Genomic DNA, 19,893 nt, shown 5'->3' on the forward strand with positions numbered 1-19,893 from the left:
AGGAACCTCATCTTAAATGTCTTTGGTTAATTCATCAATTGTAAGCATAGAAAAAAATTCGAGGGAAACTCAAGTTTCAACCAAGTGAAAATGGGAAACCTAGGTGGGAAACTAGGAAATTTTGAGGAAACTCATGACTTTTTCGTGTAAGTTTCGACAGGTTTTAGGAAGTATTTTAGGGTGGGACTCTGCATTTAAGCTAATTAGAGTATAAAGAACACATTGGTTGTATTTTGCTAAAAAATCAATGTAGATAAGTCATTCAATGTACATAACATCAATGTAGAGTTGTCCAAAAAGTACACTATAAACTTAACTACTTAAGTACATAACATTCAATATATAATTTCTAACTTCAAAACATCAAATACAAATTAACAGAAAATAAAAGGAAAGTACAACTTAGTGCCAAGAGGAGTGCCAAGAGTAGATCTACCTGTGAGCTGAGTAGTATTATGCATGTAACATCCTCTCCTCCAACCAATGAACATAAACATCCCATGACATTTTATGCCTATGGTTGTCAAGGTAATCAACAACTATAACTTTATAAGTTTGGTCATCAACATGCCTAAGATAACCAGTCTGAGGGAATACGCAATTTGGATAGGGAAGTCCTGATGGAAGGGATATTTGTCGTGGTATTTGGAGAAACATGAAAGAAACAAAAAAATTGAAAATTTGAGAAAGCTACAAAACTTGCAGGAAAAAGTCTCAAGTTTCCACGAAATTTCCCAAATTTCCATGAAATTTCTCATGTTTCCTACGAAATTTGGGAATCCTTTTCTCATGAACCAGCTGGTCCAGCTGGGTTGAACCAGGTTTCAACGAAATTTCGACTGTTTAGATCGAAACTTGGGATTTTTTTGGGTCCCCTAGTTTTTCATTTCGAGGTTCCCAAAATGGAAATTTTCAATGGAAATTTCATAAGTTTCAACCGAATTTTGTTCTATGATTGTAAGTACAAATAAATATGGGCTTAACGCTGGTCCTTGATGTAGCCCAACTGCAATCGAGAATTTACCACCTTGTCCCCCACCGTTCTTATACTTGTCACCAAACTATTATACATATCTTTAACTATGTCAACATATTTACTCATAACATATCTTTTTTTTGGTACTCGCCAACTTCACGCTCTAAGGAATCTATCATAAGCTTTTTCTAAGTCAATAAATACCATATTAAGATCTTCCTACACTCCCTATACCTTTCCATAGTCTCCTAATAAGGTAAATAGTTTCCATTGTAGATCTTCCCAGCATAAAGCCAAAACAGTTCTCTGTAGTTGTGGTTACTTGCCTCAAATGGGCTTCAATCACTCTCCCATAATTTTTTAGTATGACTCATTAGTTTGATGCCTCTATAGTTATTACAACTTTGAATATCTCATTTATTTTTGTAAATTAGAATCACGCTGCTTCTCCTCAATTCATTTAGCATTTTCCTTGTGCTCATAATTTTATTAAACAACTTAGTCATCCAAGCTAGCCCATAGATCCCTAAGCTCTTCCATACTTCTATCGGGATTTCATCAGCACCTAGTGCCTTGCCAACTTTCATTCTCCATAAAGCTTCTTTTACTTCGAACATCAAAATTCTCCGTATATGTTCGATTTTATTTTTGGGGTTACAAAAAGGAAAAAATTCTCTTAAAAGAGAACAACTTACAACCTGATTATCAGCCATGGCTTGAAATAGAAAATTAACATAGTTCAGTTCTTCACAAGAAAAGATAGGGTTGGTTCTAGATTTGATATATGTTAAATTGGAATCATGGCAAATGGTGTAATTGTCCGAATCATAGATACCTAAAGTATGTTTGTTTAGTAGACTAGAGAAATAGATTTTCCATCTCTCCTTGATGTCCTCATCACGTACTAGTACTTCAACATTTTCACTTTAATACATCACATGGTCTAGATCTCTAGTCTTCCTATCCCTTATTTTAGTTATCCTATAAATAGATTTTTCCACTTCCTTCATGCCCAACTCATTATATAAATCTTCATACTTCATCTCCCTTGCTTTTCCCACAATTTTCTTGGCTCCATTTCTAGCCAACTTAGATTTGCAAACTTATACTTTTGTAGATCCTTTACATCCTTAGTCCTTCACCATGTCTTAAAACTAGCTTTCTTATTCTTGAAGACTACGTGAACCTCACCACAAAGTCTCTCTAGAAGAAATGGACATTTCCTTTTGATTCACTTTTAACATCTTTAGCCACCTTCTTAATATATATAGTCATCTCTTTCCACATTGTATTAGTGTCCCCCTCAAATTCCCACTTTCCTTGTTTGACTGCTTCATTAGTGCAAGATTTCAAGCAATCTCGTTTTAAGTCCCACCACTTTATCCTAGGATAATTAACCTCACACCTTTTACATGTTTGCGGAGTCAGGTACATACCCAAGACCACTAGTCTATGCTGTGAGGTTAAACTTTCCCCTAGTATCACCTTGCAATCCTTGCAAAATAATCTATCAGAACTTCTAGCTAGGAAGAAATTTATTTAGCAACTATAATGTCCACTTTTGAAGGTAGTTTTCCCAAGGAAGAATTGAGATAATCAAAGTAAGGGTTTCAGAGATTGGATAGGAAAGCAGTGTAGATTGAGTGTTGCTGGGTAGTTTGCAGATGCTGTGGACTGGTGTGGAAAGATTCTAACGAATGAATTGGTACGTGGAGTGTTCACAAGCTAATAAGGTTTGTCGAAAACTAAAATATAAAAGAAATCAAACTAACATTGATGTTTCAAGGATTAGAATAAGATTGAATAGGGGTTGGGAATGATGCAACTTAATGGTTACTAATGAACAGCGGGTTGAATGCTCGGATATATCCTTCAACTTGGAGAAATTTCAGAAACTAGAACATTTCTTCAATCAATATCGATTAGGGCAGAATTTAAGGAAGCTTGAAGAATTCAATGGAGGACCGGGAAGGAGAACTGTCTAACTTCAAGCAATGCTCATAAAATTTTATCATTCAACCAAAGGGCTACATCTACATTTATAGCCACTATGGCTAACATAGCTTTCAAACTCAAACATAGACTAGGATTACTATTCAAACAATGACTATACAAATAACAACTAATAAACTAATTAAAAGTTTAAATAAAATCCTAAATTGTACACATGATTTGGTGCTGTGGTTATAGGGAGGATCCCTAGACCTGACAGTACTAGGGTAGTAATCGGTACCCCTGACAGGCAGCCAAACTATCATCTATTCTCTGCACTGGAATTCAACATCCTCCCATATTCTTGATGCAGATAAAATTAGATAGATCTGCTGGTGCTAAACAGAAGGAAAAAGAAGAGAATAGAGATAGGAGAGACATAAGAGCTACAGGACTAAGTAACTTCAGACTTGAAACTCTTTCTTTTTTTTTCTCTTTTTTTTTTGGGGGGTGGGGGTACAAAGATTGCCCCAATCTCCCATTAGGAAAATGTGTAAGAGGTTTCCACTTTCCTAAACTAACCAGAACACTGAAAATAAAAGCTACGATATGATAGAAACAATTTTTTTTTTTTGGGTGTGGGGGGGGGGGGGAAGAAAACTAAATTAAAGGATACTGGCCTATAAATAAAATCTAATCCAGCTAACTATTACAATATAATAATAATAATAATAAAGAGAAAATAAATCCAAAACAAATCTGGCATGAACATAGTTACACATGAATAATACATATGCTGCCATAAACCAGAGAACTGGCTTAGAACTGAACCCAACCCTAGGAACTGATTTGCTTAACCTTCCTAGCAGAATACAGCATCACTACTGCATTAATGATAATATTAATCATAAAGATGATCTATTATTAGCAACAATGACGTTGTTGTATAGCTTGTTTAATGAGCAAGTTTTAGCTAAAGAAAGGTTGTCAACAAGCATGCATGTGCACAATAGAGCATCAGAGGCCAGAATGAGAGAGGGGGGGGAAATCATACTGCCCAAACTTCACAAACGTATTCAGGTAAGTCCTCATTCTGCTCATTTAATGCAATAGTACATGGACCAACCCAGTTTTTTTCACATTTCAAGTTTGTACATCTTTCAGACAGTAGGATCCTCCAGCATGGCAGTAGATAAATCTTTTATTCGGGGATACACAGCCTTCTCATCAAGTTGATTCTGAGCCCATATCAGCATCTTTAACAAGCTTGGAAGCTTTGGATCTGCGATTCAACAGAGAAATGATCCTAGTATAACTTTCCCACGATTTTATTAGTAGAGAATAACAGAAAAAGCATACAGGTTTGCAGTAGGGACAAGTGGAAACATGCATAAATTATAATCACAAACAGGAAATGCTGTTGGTCCAACATATACAGATGCATCTAAATAAACAATATTCTTCAAGGAAACACCATTGCTACGATTAGTCCAGGACATCAAATCAATCAAATATGAATGCGCATTTCTCAGTAACGCAGCATCAGAAAAGTGGGATTATTAAGTGAAAATTGGCAATGGCTGGGTTATTTGCTGCACCTTTGGTTGAAGGGGTTCTTATTATAATGGCCTAAACTATGGATTAAGCTAGAAATACACGTTTATTAGTTAATAGGATAGGGCAGATCTAAGTAGCCTTAAGAGTGGTGAGAAAGGATATAAATAGATTAGACCTTGTATCTGGTATGGCCTCAAATAGAACTGATTTGAAGGCAAAAATCCATGTAGCTGACCTCATTTAGTTAGGGTGAGAAAGGATATAAATAGCTTAGACCTTGTATCTGGTATGGCCTCAAATAGAACTGATTTGAAGGAAAAAATCCATGTAGCTGACCCCATTTAGTTAGGACAAGGCTTCTTCTTGTTAATGGGGTCCTGGTGTGTGTGTATGTAGGTTGGAGTCATGGTGTGTGCATTCTTTACATTATGTTACTATATATTTAGATTACCTCAGTTGGATTAGCCGACATCGTGAGATGTTAGTTTTCATGCTTATCCCCAATTTATAGAGGCAGTCTGTTAATAAAATTAAGTTGTTCTTTATCATTTCCTTTTGGACAAGGTTGTCGGAGAACAGTCACTATGCAATCTTGTTGTGCTAGCCAACACTACAAATACATATAAGAACCTAAGGCATCCCCAACAAAATTTGAGAGAAAAAAATACAGTTGATCCCATGTAAAAATTGCCATGGCTTTCAATACATGCTTCATTGGATACTCAGGTGCATTGGCTGATCCCTAAATGGAAGATGGATCTCAGTGGATTCAAAATGCACTGCAGGTGGATTCATGCCCTATAAACCAAATTATCTACCTATCTATTTTATTCAACTTCAGAGGTCACATTTCTGTCAAATTCTTCACCCTGCAGCACCTCTGTTTTCACTCACTTTTCCTGTTTCTTTCTTCTTCAAGTTTCTAACTGATTGCTCGTCTAATTATATTCTAATTTAATGACAGTTTATGCTTTAATGGTGCAGATCCACCAGTGAATTAATATTTTTTCCTCTAAAATCAAACCAAGGTTGATAGATATGGAAGTTCAGCTTTTCTCCCATAGAATTATGTGATCATGGACCTGCTATATGGGTCTAAGAGTCAAGGGTTTGGTTAAGTACGAAGATAAGTTTATTGAGTGTTTAACTAGTCTACTAATGTAAAGTTGTGCCCAACTTAACTTACAAGGGAAGAAATAGAGAAATAGTCTTTTTGTATTTTATTTTAGTTTTAAGTGTCCAAGTCATATGTCCAGTAGGAGTCCTACATCTAGAAGGATTTTCAGATTCTGTCTTTTACGACTTTTAATTCCAATTAATATTATGGGTTGTAAGGCTGATTAGAAGTTTATACCCACTAAAGGGGAGAATAAAATACTCTGATATTGTTGATAATTCTCCAGCTTTGCTGTGAATTCTCTTGTTCTCTTTGCAGTTACTGAGTTATAATAGCGTCCCTGCCCTGGTAAGATATCTCCAAGGTATTTGATAAAAGGTTCTTGGTTTAGACAAGTCAAGATCCACAGCTTCATAAGAAGTTCCCACATCTAGGTATTTGGCAGCTAGCCCTATGACCCTTTTATTTTTTCACTCTTTTCTTTAACTTTCTTGAATCTTAATCTCCCCAAGACACCTAAAATTCAAGGTAAGATCGATACAATTATAACCATCAAATCTATCTCAAACTTTAGGCCCCATGTGACAAAAGCCAATTTCAAGACATGAATATTTTCTTGAATATTCATATTTCATACTCCCTAAAACCCTAAAAACAGAAAACCTCGTATCTTCCAATTTAGCCATCCAAATCCAACAAAACTTGGAGGATCGTATCTATATCATTACCTATGTGCCATCCACCTTTGATCTGATTCTGACACCTGAAGTCTCCCTTGTACATCATCTAGAGATATCTCTGCTTCACCCTATTCTCAACAAGCCCCTCGTATTGCTTGAAGGCTAAAAGCTAATCCTTTTGAAACCAAACCTAACCCATCTTATTTGAGTTCACCAAGCTTAATTACATTATGCATCTCCATCCTTAGTAGCAAAATCATTCTATCATAGCCCAAACCATGAGAACTACCCATACGGCCATAACCAAACTTACATAAATCTAACCTATTCTGTCCTATAAATAGGAAAAAATAGCTCCTAGTTGATCATCTATCAATCTAGGGCTACATCATTACTTACGGTTTTCGTAATGTGAGGCTAAACTATGGTTAATATAGCCCCCAATCTAACCCACGAGATGAAATTAGCAAGCAGAACAGAAATTAGAAAGTTAGGATTCTAGTCAAACCAAGTGCAGAATTCGATCAAAGGTTCCTAGTAAGGGGTGGAGACAGCTGAAAATATCACTTGATTCTGATGTTAGGACTGGGAACTATGGCAATGGAATGAAAACAGAAGGTTGGGCTACATCAAGGGTCAACTTTAAGCCCATATCTATTTGCACTAGTAATGGATGAATTAACCAAAGACCTTCAAGATGAGGTCCCCTGGTGTATGCTTTTTGCGGATGATATTGTGTTGATTGATGAGACCCAAGTGGGGATTAATACCAAATTAGAATCATAGAGATTAGCTTTTGGAATCAAAAGGCTTTAAACTTAGTAGATCGAAGACAGAATATTTAGTTTGTAACTTTAGTCATGATCGGGCAGATGATGAGGTGGTGATACTTGACGATAAAGAGATTCCTCAGAGTGATTGTTTTAGGTACCTAGGTTCAATCATAAGTAAAAGAGGTGATTTAGAAGATGAGGTTTCCCAAAGAATTAAAATAGGGTGGATGAAGTGGAGAGGTGCGTCCGGGGTCTTATGTGATCGGCGTATTCCATTAAAGCTTAAAGGAAAATTTTATAGGACCGTTGTTCGACCAACTATGATGTACAGTGCAGAGTGTTGGGCTGTTAAAAAGAATCATATAGATAAACTCAGTGTAGCAGAAATGAGGATGCTAAGATGGATGAGTAGCAAAACTAGGATGGATAAGATAAGAAACGATCATATTAGAGTTGGTCTGGGAGTTGCTCCCATAAGTGATAAGCTTAGAAAAAGTCGTTTGAGGTGGCACAGCCACGTTCAACGAAGACCTATAAATGCTCCTGTACGGAGAAGTGATATAATCCATATTGAAGGAACTAGAAGAGCTAGGGGTAGACCTAAGATAACCTTCGGAGAAGTGGTGAGAAAGGATATGTATAGCTTAGGCCTTGTATCTAGCATGGCCTCGAACAGAACTGATTGGAGGGCAAGAATCCATGTAGCCGACCCCATTTAGTTGGGACAAGGCTTATTGTTGTTGTTGTTGTTGTTGACGGAGGACTGTGGAGATATGTAGCATTGAATTTGCAGAACAAAATCAAGTCCAGAAGAAGCACCACACCAATCTTCACTTGGATGGAGGGGCAGTAGCACCAACAGCCTTGGATTGTGTTGTTTGCAGCTTTTAATCAAATCTCACAGCACTAGTACCGATCACAGGGAAGCAGCAGCTCATAGATTTACCGCAGCAAAAGGGGCAGGAGATGGGCTATTTCAGCCCTCGGTCACTCACCACAGCTATCCAACCTCTTGGAGGATCTCCAATGAGTAAGGCAAGCATGACCAAAATTCCATTCCCCAATGATCCGTCTCAGTTACAATTTTATCTCCTGGGGTGTGGATTGGTGTTGAGGTTGGGGGTGCAAAGGAAATTCGCTATCAATAGCATAGCTAAGATTACAAAGAAAAAGAAACTTTAAAGTTTAAACTAAATATAAAGACTAACGTAGCAACTAGTGACAATAACATAGAAAGTAAAATTATAAACTGCAAAGGCTTTATTGTCCAGTCTTCTAAAACCAAAAAGGACACTGAAATACAAACTAAATGATCAGCAATGGAGTAGCTAATGAGCAAAGAAAATGCACTGACCAAATATATATACACTCACATTTCATTACAGTATACAAGATATACAGTGCATATTGATAGGACACCATGTTGGGTGTGTAGGGGTAGGGTAGTTGTAGGTTATCACAATAACCATGTGGGTGGGACACATGGAAAGTAGGTTCGTTAGGATTTCTTGGGGCTATATTACGTTGTAGGGACAAAGGGGTAAAGGGGGGACAGAAACTCAGTTTTGTTGGGCAAGGTTTCTTACGCGAAGGGGAAGACACTTGGGTGGGCATTTGGAAGGTAGAGTGGAGTTCTGTAATGGAGTTTTGTTTATGAGTTTAGTGGAATCGACCTTTTACATTTCAATTACAGATCCATTTGTGCCTGTGAGTACTGTGGTGTGAGTGTTTTGGTGCTAACCAGGGTGCTGCTAGGAGCTCGAGTGGTGATCAATTGATTGGGAATTCCAGGGTCATCACATATCCATTGCAAATACACAAGTAGTACTATTTTGCTAATAGAGTTAACCGGCCAGAAACAGAAAAACATGTCAGAAAAAAATGCATACAAATAATACGGAAACCTACCAACCTTTTTCATGACTCTGGCTAGTAAGAATGGCTGCATTCACCTCACTAGCAGTTTTCAGACGCTGTGATATGCCAAGAAGCTCTCCAACAGGACAATTTGACACATCTTCAAATGCCAAAAGTGCAACTGTCCTTTCCAACTCTTCTAAAAAACTTTGCTGCAGAATAATACAAGTCGCCTAAACCTCAAGAAGACTGTAATGAAAGGAAATACAATATTGCTGCTGCGATTTCATTCATGCAGGATATGTACTAACCTAAAATATCTCATTCTATAAAACCAAATAACAGTCCAAATTCCAAAATGATAACAACTTAAAAGAACACTGGAACAAATGATTCAAAATCTACCACTAGACAATGAGAAAAATAAAGTTATAGTTCGCGTCAAATCCAAACTGGCACAGGCAAGCAAAAGAAAATCCAAAAGGAATCTAATAGTTACATTTTCTTCACCCCTTGGTGCAAGCTCTTCCTGAGCAAACTCCAGTGCTTCCTCTACTTTTCCATTGCGTATTAATTCTATCAATCTTTGCTGTTGCAAATGGAAGAAGAGCTGTGGATTCGTATCCAGTATCTGCACCAGACAATCAGAGAAAGGTGAGAAGTCAAGTTAGGATGACAATCACTAGGTTACTATCTCAAGATAAAAAGAACTACAGATTCAGCAGAACAAATAATATACAATTTTTTATTTCGAGAAAGCCACGCATCAAGAAAATTTCAATCAAAGTTGATTTAACCCCAGACAGGGCTGACCCCGCCTATTACCCACCTCATAAGGTAAGAATGGGTAGATGTCTTCATTTAGCCAAACCAAAAGGAAAAGGGTGCCAAGCCCAACCTCAACTTTCTAGCTAACAGAGCAGGGGCATCCTCACCCTCCCTGTTTTCCCATTTACCGCCTAAGGTAGGGTAATTTAAAAGTAAATATCTTATATACATATAAAATACAGGTATCCTTTTAAGCCATTATTCTGTTTCTATGTTTATGGGTGATTAATTATTGTGATGTACTGTACATTTCAGTCAATAATTTTTCTTATTAAGTTAGAGAGGACAGGTCCTTTGATATTTTATTATTTTTTAAACCTAACCAAGATGTCTAAGCCTCGCCATTTAGAAACTTATCTGCCAATAATGGAATTCTTATCTGCACCCAAGTAAGAGGATTTATTGCTGACACAACCTATTGTAAGGGTAAGAGTTCTATTCTTTCTATGAGGCCCGGGGCAAGGCAATTATCCAACCTTGCACTACCCTATTTGTCATGCCTAGCCACATGATGTAGATTCATTATCAATTGGCTTCTTTACTTATAAATAGTCTAGGATTGGATGATAAATGTATTAACATACTAAATTTCACAAAATCTCTGTGAAAATTTGGTCATCTCAAGCCTATCGAGGCAAAACATGTACTGAAACGAAAATTAGTCAGTTGGCTTAATTTCGTCAAAATTTTGATGGAATTTTGGTATTTCGGTGAAATTTTGAAATCTCCATGAAATTTCAAGAATTTCAAGGGGTTGTAATTGTATATTGTAAATTGCAATTGCAATTTGACTACTTTTCAATATTTATTTTTTGACTTTAATGGAAGTTTCAATGTTATTTTGTATATCCATGTTTATATTTGTGAAAATACATGATCCAGGTTGGTCTGATACAGCCAGGCATGTGCAAATCAAAACCCCACTTCGTGCTAAGTTTTGGTCAAAAATAACAATGCCATTGTGTTTTTGGCCTCAAATTAGCCTGTACAACAAAAATCAGACCCAAAAACCACCTAAACATGGTATAATGGTGTACAATGCTACATGGATCCTTGCCTTCCAATCAACTCTATCTGAGGTCATACTAGATACAAGGGCCAGTCCATGCATATCCTTTCTCACCACTTCTCCTAAGGATATTTGGCTTATGAATGCATGGGTTTAATATGTTATTGGCCAATCTGGGGTAGTAAGTAGGGAAAATGGTATTTAATTCATTAGTTTAATTAAAAACTTATTTCAAGTCTATTTCTTTTACTGTTTCAGTTTCCTAGTCAGTTTAGGGTTAATGTAATAGATTAAGGACTGGGTTTGGCCTCACCATTTTAGTATAAGATTCTACTTTGGAGTCAATTTATAATTTTTAGTCCAAGTTTGAGTTTGAAAGAATGTCAATCAAAGTTCTTATAAATATAGATGCAAAATCTCCATCAAGCCATGAATTGATGAATTGAATTCTGAGTTTGTTCCTTGCTACTGGTGAGGTACAATGGCATAGCATGGTTGTATGACCACCTCCAACCCCGCCACTTCTTCTTTCTTATGTTGTATCTCCTCTTCTCTTCTTCTCTTTTCTTTACCACAAGCGTCTTCTATCGTTCAAGTTGCTGTTTAATAAGATCCTCAACAATAATAAGCTGACTTATCCCAAATTCCAATTCTTCTTCTTCGAATGTTCTAATTCCTAAACCCTATATCCCTTTTTTTCTCTATTCTCATATTCCCCAAAAAAACCAAATTTGAAACTCAGACCTACAGCAAGCTAGCCATTGAAACTGTCCCAAATCCAACCAAATAACTATAAAACAATTTTTATGTCAGAAAGAGAATATAAAAAATGAAACCAAAAAGAGACTGAGTAAATATTGGAAAATGTAAGATTAGCAACATGTCGTACCAGACATTGATTCTTCTTCAGTCTATAATCCATAATCATTTCCAGAAATGTTTACCAAATAACTGATTCTCTTCTTACCCATATTCTCAATGACATTCTGAACTTGTTCAGATGATTTACTGCAACTTGACCATGAGTCACAGTAAGAACTTCTTTATTCACTCCTACGTGAAAGCAGTCCAGATGGAGTTTCACATTGATGACCTAGGAAGTTTTCATAGGAATCTCCAAGGAGGCCCACTTTTCTATCTCAATACCAAAGGGAATGCGACTGATTTGATGGCGGGAAAACACAGTTTATGGAACTATAATGATTAAGTACAACCATACTAGAACCAAAACCTTTGTTATTGGAATGATCTCCTTTCCAAGCTCCCTTGCTTATTGCTTATAAGAGCAAAATCTTGTTAACTTCCGTACATCATCATGACATACATGGAAGCAATCGCAAACAAGAATTCCATAGGAAATCTGCCATGGAGACGGCTTATCAAGATCATGTTTAGGGATTTCAAGTCAAAGAGATGTAATCTCAATAGGATTGAGGACCAACAATCAAGATTTATCAGAAAAGCAACTCGAAGACCTAAACAATCTAATAACTCCTAACCAACCAATTTTGTGTACAATGTATAGTACATACTGTTATAAGAAACAAACAGCATTAAGATAACAATAATACTCTCCCAGGAAGCTTGCCTGAAACTACAATTCACCAATTGCAAGTTGAATAAGACCAGTTTAACAAACAATTTTTTTAATCATCAAAGAATACCGGACGCATTTCGAAGCACTATGATACAGGGTAATGAATGTATCATCCTACCTCGGGATTAAGATCATTAACTTTTTCAATTGCATCCTGAACATTCCCACACTGCACTGCTGTCTTTACGGCCATGCGATCAGTAATTGTTGCAAGATCAATATCTGCTGTTGGCTGATAAGGAAGGGTTACCTGCAATAACGAACCATTGACCACCAAAAAGTAGAAATAGATAATGGCAAAGGATAAATGAAAGGAAGATGGATCAAGTGGTAAGGATACGTTCCGTGCCAGATTCCATTCGAAATTTCTCAGCAGCTTCAACATAACCCTCTGTCACAAGAAAATTCATCACCAACTTATTCATATCTTCCTTCCTAATCTTTACATCGTCTAGCTTCTTTTCCCACTCCTCCCTTGTAATCACTTTCTTTGATGTGGACTGCATCAAATTGCATTTTACATGGTTAGAGCCATCCACTATATAATAAGGACAGTGCCAAAACGATTAACCTAAATTCAAGCGCAGGAGAAAAAAGGTTGCCGATCCTAGACATTTGTCAGCTGAAAGCTAATCAACCCCTAAACGAACAATGAAAGGGGAACAACAAACAAGAAACACCGAAATTCAGATTCAAAATGAGAAGGATAATATAATTACCATTGTTTCGATGGCTGCAAGCTGACCAACGGCAACCCAGTACACTGACATCAGTACTCCTCGAGCAGATCCATTGAATTACAGAACTAGTTATACAGTCAGCCTAGGATATCCAAACAAAAACGCCACGCAATAAGAGAATCTCTAAAAGGTTTCTAGGGTTTTACCCTTTTCTTTCGGAATGAGAATATCTAGGGAAACAGGAGCACGGTATCTCTTTTCAAGTTTCAGAAACCCCTATGTAAATACAACAGAAAAAGGATAATATTTGCTTAGCATTAAATGATTTGGAAGCTAAGCTGATTCATACTTGTCGAGAGGAAAACTGAGTCAATGGGAAATGGGAATAATTTGTAACATAAGTAAGTTAGCGGAGAACGTACCTTCCGTTTCGGTTTATCGGCGAGATTTCTCTGGAATCTGGTGAGCGTTTCCGGGAAATGCCGGAGATTCTCTCCTTGTCTGACGTATTCGATTAATCGGTATCTTGTCTTCCCATGATTTTATCTAGGGCAGAAAAGTCGCCTTCTCTTCTCCTGCCACGTGGCAGACACCTGGAATTAGATGATCGTTAATGTTTTGAGGTTTTTATATCCTACTGGTTATGTTACCCATGGGAAAAAAAACCAACTAAACCTACGAGCCACCGGCAACGGGCCTACGCCGTAGTCAGGCCCTCTGGGCGCGAGGATTTTTTTTTTTGTAATTAAAATAGGGGATGCAATTGCGACGACCTAGCGCCCCCGCTACATAATGTTTGGACTTTTTATCAAATGCAACCTATGCAAGCATTAGCCCTGTATACTACCAGCACAAGCACTGGGGGCCCCCATCAGCGAAGCCTCACCAGAGGTTTAGTATATAGTCCACAAAAGCCAGTAGCACCGATGCCAAACCAAAGAGCACACAACTGTCCAATGCAAGAAATAGAGGAGCAAAGGGGATTCAAACCTCAAACATGGGGTTTACCAAACCACTTGGGAGCGGGCGCGAGGATTCAATTGATTGTGTTTGGACACCGAGAAAATATAATAACAACCCTTTTGTTTTATTTTTGGATTAAACACAAACTACATTATTATTATTATTATTAAAATATAAGCAAGTACATGGAGGGTCCCTAGGTTTGTAAAGTGTTATATTGGTATTCCCTTCATAGTTTACCCAAAAATAAAAGAGGCTAGACAATCTACTGTGAAACCCTTATGTGGGACATTGGTTGTGGATATCATATTGATATCTGGGACAGGAGACGGATTCTTTCGAATGAGGAGTTTCAAATTTCTACTCTAAAAGCATTGAATTGCCAAATAACAAAGGTTGTTGACTTAATTCTTATAGATATTAGAGCTATAGTGGGATTTTAATGTGATTAGTCAGCTCTGCAATGCAACGATAAAGTGACCATTTGAAATATTAAACTAACTCTTAATTTTCTGTTGTAATATATGTTCGGCTGAACCAAGAACTGGGATTAAGAGTTGCCAACATAAATTTAAAGACTGGAATCAAAGGGTGTTTGGTAGGGTAACCAAGGAACTTGAGGAGCTGATTCATGAACTAAAAATACTGCAAGATACCCACCTTCTGAGTTGAATCAAGCTAGGGAGAAGGAAGTTCAGGAGAAGCTCAAAATAGCATATCTTAGTGAAGAAATTTTTTGGCTCCAAAGGTCAAAACAACATTGGGCAAGAGAGGGGGATAGGAATTCTAAGTTTTTCCACAATTGTACTGTACAAAGGAGGAAGAGGAATAAGATCTTAGCTCAGAAACGATTTGATGGCTCGTGGACTCACTCTCCAAGTGAGATCAAACATCTTCTCCAAGAGCAGTACAATAATATTTTTTCCTCAGAAGTCATAGATGAAGAGGCATTAAACTTAGCTCTTTCGGCCATTACTCCTTCACTCACACAAGAAGCTAATGATCGTCTTTGTGCTATTCCATCTGAAGAGGAGATTAAAGCAGCAGCAGACACAATGGCCCCCTTGAAGGCTCCAGGACCTGATGGGCTTCCTCCAATCTTCTTCCAAAAATTATGGAATCTGGTAAGCCATGATGTGTGCAAATTTGTTATTGAATTTTTCAATATTGGTACCATGCATTCATATTCCAATGTTACTTACATTTGCTTGATATCCAAGGTGGATCATCCTGAAACAGTTGACCAATTTAAGCCGATTAGCCTATGTAATGTGACCACAAAAATGGTGAATAAAATTATGGCCACTAGGTTAAAAGGATATTTGGACACTTTGATCTCCCCTTCCCAATATGCATTTATACCTGAGAGACTTATATCTGATAATGTTTTGATGGCCCATGAAGCTTTTCATTATGTTAGGAGGAAAAAGAAGGGTAAAAAAAGATTGATGGCCATTAAACTTGATATGAGGAAAGCTTACGATAGGATGGAATGGAGATTCATCAAGAAAGTGATGTTGGCAATGGGGTTTTCAGATAAGTGGGTGCACATGGTCATGTCTTGTATTACCATTGTTTCTTATAGCATTTTGGTCAATGGTCAGCCCCAATCTACCTTCACACCCTCTAGGAACATCAGGCAAGGAGACCCTCTTTCCCCCGCTATCTTCGTATTGTGTTCTCAGGCCCTTAGTGCTATGCTTCTTGAAGCTGAGAGGAGCAATTTTATTCATGGTATCAAGGTCAGAAATAGGAGCTCCTCCCTCTCTTATCTACTGTTTGCTAATGATAGCCTCCTATTCGCTGAAGTAGGTATTGAAGAGATTCATAACTTGAAGGCATGTTTGAAATTCTGTTGTTTAGCTAGTGGCCAAAGTATTAATCTCCAGAAGTCCTCTCTCTCATTTAGTCCCACACCCCACCTAAAATTAAGAGATGGTTTTCCCGAATTCTTAAAATTTCTTATGGAAGGGGCCTAAAAGTATCTTGGTTTACCAGTTGAGTTTGGGATATCCAAAAAAGAGATCTTTAAAGAAATAGAAGAGAAGACTCACACAAGATTGCAGGGGTGGAAAAGTAAATTGTTGTCACATGCAGGTAAGGAAGTGCTGATCAAATCTATAGCCCTATCTAGTTTTAATTATGCAGCCTCTCATTTTAAACTTCCTGTGTCTCAATGTAAGAAACTCAAGAGTGCTATTACTCACTTCTACTGGAGTAATAGTGAGGAGAAGAACAAGTTGTGTTGGGTATCTTGGGACAGGATGAGTAGATCGAAAGAAAAAGGGGGTTGGGATTTAGGGATCCATTGATACAAAATAAGGCTTTTTTGGGGAAATTGGCATGGAGATTGTGGAGTAATCCTTTATCTTATTGGGCTAGCTTCTATAAACAGCTCTACTTCCCACATTGTAATTTTCTTGAGGCTCCTATTGGATCTAAATCCTCTTGGGCTTGTAAATGTATTATAGAAGGAAGGAAGGTCCTTAAAAGTGGATTAATTTGGAAGATTGGCAAAGGGGATAAGGTTAGGATATGGGAGGATCAGTGGACCGAAGCCCATCGACTTTCTTCTTGGCAGTCCACCCCGTCCCGTGTAAAGAACCCAGTGAGTAAAAGTAAAGAAAGCTCGTTTTTAGGCTTATAAGTCAGTAAGCAAGAGCTAAATAAAGGCCTAAGCCCTTTTATTTTAAGCCAGTTTAAGGCTGAGCAACTTTGAAAGCCAAACCCACTATTCTAATGAAGGCTATAAGATAATTCATCAGTCTTATAGGTGTAATCAAGTGACTTGGATTGCTGAACTCATTAACCAACAATCTAGATTTTGGAATGAAAATCTTCTTAGAATGTTGTTTCATGAGGAAGATGTGAAGGCTATAATGAAAATTAGACTAGCATTATTCCCAAAAGATGATGTTCAGATTTGGGGACCTGCTAAAAATGGAGTATATTCTGTTAAAACAGCTTATCACTTTTTGTGTAATCAAGTAGATGGGTGGGGAAATCAATTAAACGGGGCTGCACTTCAACGGTCTCATATAGCTATGGTTGTGTGGAAGGCTATCTGGAAAGTTAACCCCCCCCCCCCCAAATTACAACATTTTCTTTGGAGAGCCTTATCGGGTGGTCTGGCCACTTCTGCTGACCTTAGACATCATCAGATTCAGGTGGATCCACAATGTCTTAGATGTGGAAAGGAAGGGGAAGTTATTGAACATATATTGCTGGATCTCCCTTTCGCTAGAGCTGTATGGTTTTCTTCCAAGCTGGGTTTTGCTGCTCCTTTATCTAATCTTTCTTTGTCTGTTTTATTGAAGCATGGAGGACAGTGGCAGAGAACAAGCAACTTTGGGAGCTGGTCTAGCTACTTTCATCTGCTGGGGATTATGGAAAGCTAGGAACAACTTGCTATTTAACGGTTCAATATCTTCTCCTTTACATATTATGCAGCTGGCCTCAAGTAATCTTTAAAATTCTTTAAAGGCTAAGATAGTGTCTCAAATAAAGCCAAATGATCTTGTTGCCCGAGCAAGTAGAGAAGCCAAGTGGTGTTCTCCACCTAAAGGGATCTTCAAATTAAATTCATATGCAGCAATTAAAGGTGAGAAAGGAGGATTGGGCTTTTTAATCAGAGGAACAGGTGGTTCGTTGGTAGCAACCTCTTCTTTGCCCTATTCTTTTTACTTGCCTCTTGAAGGAGAAGCTTTAAGTATGAGGGAAGGCTTATTGCTGGCGATAAGTGAAGGTCTGGAGAGGTTGATTGTGGAAAGCGATTGTCAAGTGCTGATTAATATGTTGTTGTCCAAGTCTGCAATGTCTTTTGAGGTTCAAAATGTAGTTGAAGATATTGTCCACCTCTCATTTGGTTTTGTTTCTTGTTGTCTTACTTTTAGTTATAGGAAATGTAACTTCATAGCTCATTCCTTAGCCAGGAGGGCGGTCACCTCAGCAGGGAGGATTGACTAGCCACATTCCAATCCTTGGCTCTCAGATATGTGTAATTCCGAGGCCTTGTGTTGTTGTTCCTGCTCAATTTCTGAATGAAGTTTGGCTTACCAAAAAAAAATATCAAACTAAGCATCAACCTCAAGAAAAGATCGTTGCATATGGGGTCCAGCTAAAAATGGTATGTATTATGTTAAAACTGCTTACCATATGTTGGTTAATAGAAGAGAGAAGCTTCTGGCTACAAATCTATCATCATCTAGAATTCATAAATGGGAGGAAATACTAGAGAAAGTTTTGAAAGTCATATGGAATGCAGCCTTAATTTCTAAAATCAAAGCATTTATATGGAGGCTTTGTGCTGAAGGAATGGTTACTGGTGAGAACTTAATCAAGCACCAAATCAAAATTGATCATTGTTGTAGTCTTTGTGTGGAACTGAATTGGAAACGTCGAATCGCATAATTTCATGTCTTAGATAATTACTACTCATTGGAGTTCATAGTGGTGACTTGAAATTGTGTTTTTCTAACGTGAAAATAGGGCTCTTTAATAAATCAAGGGTAAGTATCAGTTACCTCCCCTCTTAATTGGACAAATAGCACTTACACCCCCTCTTAGTTAGATAATATCACTTACCTCCCCTCTTACCTAACAAATATAGCAAACACCTTCCCTCTGTTAACTTTCTCGGTTAAATTTAACTTTTACCGTTAAATATTTTATAAAACCCCAAACTACCCTTGGCTAAAAATATTTTTTATTTTAAACCCTAAATTACTGTAATCACCTTAACAGTTAAAGTACTAAATTACCCTCATTTAAAATAATTATTAAAAACCAAAACATCATAGTTAAAACCTAAATTATCTTTTATTATTAAAAACCCAACATACCCTTTTTTCTTTTTCTTTTTTAAATTATCAAACAATTTAGAAAACCCAAAATACTAGTACGTGTTTAATATTACCATTATGGAAAAATTCTAACTCAAGGTTCACCAAATATAAGTGAATAGAATCCCATAATTTATGAAAGAAGGGGGGGGGGGGGGCAAACCATCAGATCCAAGTGATTTTAATGGGCTCATGGAAAAGAGTGCACTTTTTATCTCATCAACCGATGGTAAGGCACATAGAGCTTCATTCATTGACTCGGTAACCATTGGTTGGACAAATTGTAGGACATGCTGAAGTGCTACCTGATCCATTGCCTCCGAAATAAAAGTTGTAACAAAATAGTCATGCAATATATCCTCAATGGTTGTTGGTTTAGAAGTACACATACCTTCCTTATTTTTCAGCTTTAAAATTTTATTGAATTGCCTCCTCTGAAGAGTACAAGCATGGAAAAAGGAAGTGTTAGCATCACCTCCCTTAAGCCATTTATTTATTAATTTTTGTAGCCATAATTCTTGCCCCACTTGTAATTCCTCCTCCAATAACGTCATGAGGTGTTGAACCTGTTATTTAAAATAAGACCCATTTTGTGAAGATTGGATGACGTCTAGTTTATCTTTATGCTTTTTAATGTTGGTTTGTATATTGCCAAAGGTCTCCCTAGTCCAAGCTTTATAAATTTTTTTACAATTCTCCATTTTTTGCCTCAATTTACAAGCCGAAATGCTTTCACATACAGCTACCATGCACCAATACCCACACCTTGCCTTCAGGATGTCTAAACCAAATACTTTCAAAATGGAAGGGTCATTCTCCTTGGCTTTTACCTCCATCAAAATCGACCATTATAGTATTACGATCATAACCAAAACCAGGTTTTGTAAACACCACAACATCATTATATAAAATTCTCCATTGACTATTAGAGAGAGCTCTGTTAAGGCGTACTCTGATGTTGGTCGAACCCTTCATTCTATTTGTTGATCATTGTGTTAATTGATAAAAAATAAAGTCCTATACTAACCTAGCTAGCAGAAAGTACAGGGTCGAACTACGAGGAACTAAAAGACTAAGTTCCCA

At 37.3% G+C, this 19,893-nt stretch overlaps 1 protein-coding gene across 3 annotated transcripts; it reads right to left on the reverse strand.

The window, feature by feature from the left end:
- Positions 1 to 3,718: 3,718 nt before the first annotated feature.
- LOC149004577 (LisH and RanBPM domains containing protein) lies at positions 3,719 to 13,538 on the reverse strand. 3 transcript variants are annotated; one of them, XM_089168221.1, is made up of 7 exons: positions 13,429 to 13,538; positions 13,046 to 13,148; positions 12,667 to 12,826; positions 12,445 to 12,548; positions 9,392 to 9,523; positions 8,948 to 9,104; positions 3,719 to 4,190 (listed from the first exon to the last, which is right to left on the reverse strand). In XM_089168221.1, the coding sequence occupies exons 2-7, from the start codon at positions 13,094 to 13,096 to the stop codon at positions 4,069 to 4,071; spliced, it is 726 nt and encodes a 241-aa protein (XP_089024347.1). In that variant the 5' UTR covers positions 13,097 to 13,148; positions 13,429 to 13,538; the 3' UTR covers positions 3,719 to 4,068. The 3 variants fall into 3 exon arrangements, with proteins under 3 accessions (XP_089024347.1, XP_089024345.1, XP_089024346.1); XM_089168219.1 differs by having other exon boundaries at positions 3,726 to 4,190; positions 12,445 to 12,551; XM_089168220.1 differs by having other exon boundaries at positions 3,726 to 4,190; positions 12,445 to 12,551; positions 13,046 to 13,282; positions 13,429 to 13,532.
- Between the last annotated feature and the right edge of the window lie 6,355 nt (positions 13,539 to 19,893).

This window comes from Hakea prostrata, chromosome 9, assembly GCF_041222555.1.
Source record: "Hakea prostrata isolate BN-2017 chromosome 9, UWA_Hpros_2, whole genome shotgun sequence".
NCBI classification, from domain to species: domain Eukaryota; kingdom Viridiplantae; phylum Streptophyta; class Magnoliopsida; order Proteales; family Proteaceae; genus Hakea; species Hakea prostrata.